We start from the raw sequence: 1,951 nt of genomic DNA, 5'->3' as shown, positions 1-1,951 counted from the left end.
TTTCGTCAGCTAACTTCCTCTTTTCTCAACCTTGCAGATACGCCTGACGAGATGACCGCTCCGTCGACACTCCTGAGAGTGGCTTCCTCCTGTGAGTGACTCGCGGAAGGCTGACCGAACTCCTCTGCTCCCCGAGATCATCTTTTGTCGAGCCGCGCGGGATAGAAGGCGCTGCACGGGGTTCCGCGGCTTGAGAGCGTCTGGACGTGCGCATGGCATGCCCGCCTGGCCCGCGTCCCTCCGCCTGCTGAGTTCGCACTTCGCCCCGACGTCGATCACCCATGCTGGAGGAGCCGAGTGTCAGCCTCGAGGAGGAAGCCCTGCTAGGGGACGCGGCGGCGGCGGCGAGGGGCGAAAAGGCCGAGGATGACATCGTGGGCATCTCGTGCCGAGATCCCGGGCCCTGCCCGTACCCCGGCCCCGTGGCGCAGCACAGTGACATGGCTTCAGAGGTGGTCACGATCGACCGTCTGAGCAAGATGCTGCTGGACCCCGCCTTCGTGACCACGATCAACGAGTCGAGCAGCCCGCTGTTCAACTTCTCCATCCACGACGCCTACCAGATCATCTCGGACAGCCAGGAGGGCTACCTCGACGGCACCACCAAGGTCGTGTTCATCGTGTTCTACGTCATCCTGATCGTGTTCGGCGTGACCGGCAACCTGATGGTGGGCTGGGTCATCTGGCGCAAGCGGGCCATGCGCACGCCCAGGAACCTGTACATCATCAACCTGACGGTGTCCGACCTGAGCATGTGCCTGGTGTGCATGCCCTTCACGCTCGTCGGCCTCATCTACAAGAACTGGAACATGGGAAGCGTCATCTGCAAGCTCGTGCCCGTGCTGCAAGGTACCAACATCATGGTGTCGCCGGCCACCGTGGTCGCCATCGCCGTCGACCGCTACGCCACCATCGTGCAGGTCGGCAGGTCGAGCCGGAGCAGGTTTCACGTGGTGGCGTCCATCGCCGTGATCTGGGCGGCGTCCGTGCTGTTCACGCTGCCGCTCTACTTCTACTACGTGGTGGAGGAGGTGAAGCTGCAGCACATCCTTCTATTCTCGCGCTGCATTGACATCTGGCCCTCGCGGAGCGTCAAGAACGTGTGGATCATCGCGCTGCTCCTCACGCAGTACGGGATCCCCATCATGGTGCTGAGTGTCGTGCACGCGCGCATCAAGCGCTACCTGGGCCAGCACATGATGGGCCAGTACGACGCACGCCGCGCGCAGAAGGAGATCGAGCGCAACAACAAGACCACCATCCTGCTGTCCACCATCGCCGTGGCCTTCGCCGTGAGCTGGCTGCCATGGAACATCGTGAACCTCCTGGCGGACTTCCAGTACAAGGGCTTCAGCGACCCGACCTACCTCTACACCGTGTTCGGCGCCTGCCACATGATTGCCATGAGCTCGGCCTGCATCAACCCCGTCCTCTACGGCTGGCTCAACACCAACCTCCGGCGGGAGCTGCTCGAGGTCCTGCCGCCCTTTCTCGTCAAGCTGGGCTGGATCCTGCCCAAGTCCTGGCGGAGAAGAGAGGGCGACTCCCCGACGCGCCCTCCGGAGAGCGTCACGCTGCTGGTGTTCCAGGCCAACCAGACCAACAGCATCCAGACGGTGGCGCACCCGCCCCAGACCACCACCATCATCATCAAGGAGGACATGTAGCCAGGTCAGCGCGTCCTCCGGGTTGAGGCTTACCAGTAGCAGTTCCGCAATTCCTGTTTCCCCATTTTTATCGTTTTTCATGAAGATGTAGATGAATAATGATACCCCCTTCCTCTAAAGGAAGCACTGATGATTACAGTTGGCCTAGGAAAGTATGCCTGAGTAACAGTGAATGCTCGAATAGCCTTAAGCAGACACCAAGCATTAAAAAAGCAATGCCTACTATGTGTCTAAGAACAGTCATATAAAAAATTCTATCATTATCATCATAGTCTGAATCACTA

General features: G+C 59.8%; 1 protein-coding gene across 1 annotated transcript; it reads left to right on the top strand.

Moving 5' to 3' along the window:
* Window positions 1–41: 41 nt before the first annotated feature.
* LOC119590338 (neuropeptide F receptor-like) lies at window positions 42–1,667 on the top strand. Its single transcript, XM_037939012.1, has one exon. The coding sequence runs from the start codon at window positions 282–284 to the stop codon at window positions 1,665–1,667; it is 1,386 nt and encodes a 461-aa protein (XP_037794940.1). The 5' UTR covers window positions 42–281.
* Window positions 1,668–1,951: the final 284 nt, after the last annotated feature.

Source organism: Penaeus monodon, chromosome 27 (assembly GCF_015228065.2).
Source record: "Penaeus monodon isolate SGIC_2016 chromosome 27, NSTDA_Pmon_1, whole genome shotgun sequence".
Classification (NCBI taxonomy): domain Eukaryota; kingdom Metazoa; phylum Arthropoda; class Malacostraca; order Decapoda; family Penaeidae; genus Penaeus; species Penaeus monodon.
The sequence above is the reverse complement of the archived record's forward strand: the minus strand, read 5'-3'. Positions and strand labels throughout refer to the sequence as shown.

Coding starts and splice junctions, on each gene's coding strand:
- LOC119590338 (XM_037939012.1), top strand. CDS start 282: ATGCTGGAGGAGCCGAGTGTCAGCCTCGAGGAGGAAGCCCTGCTAGGG.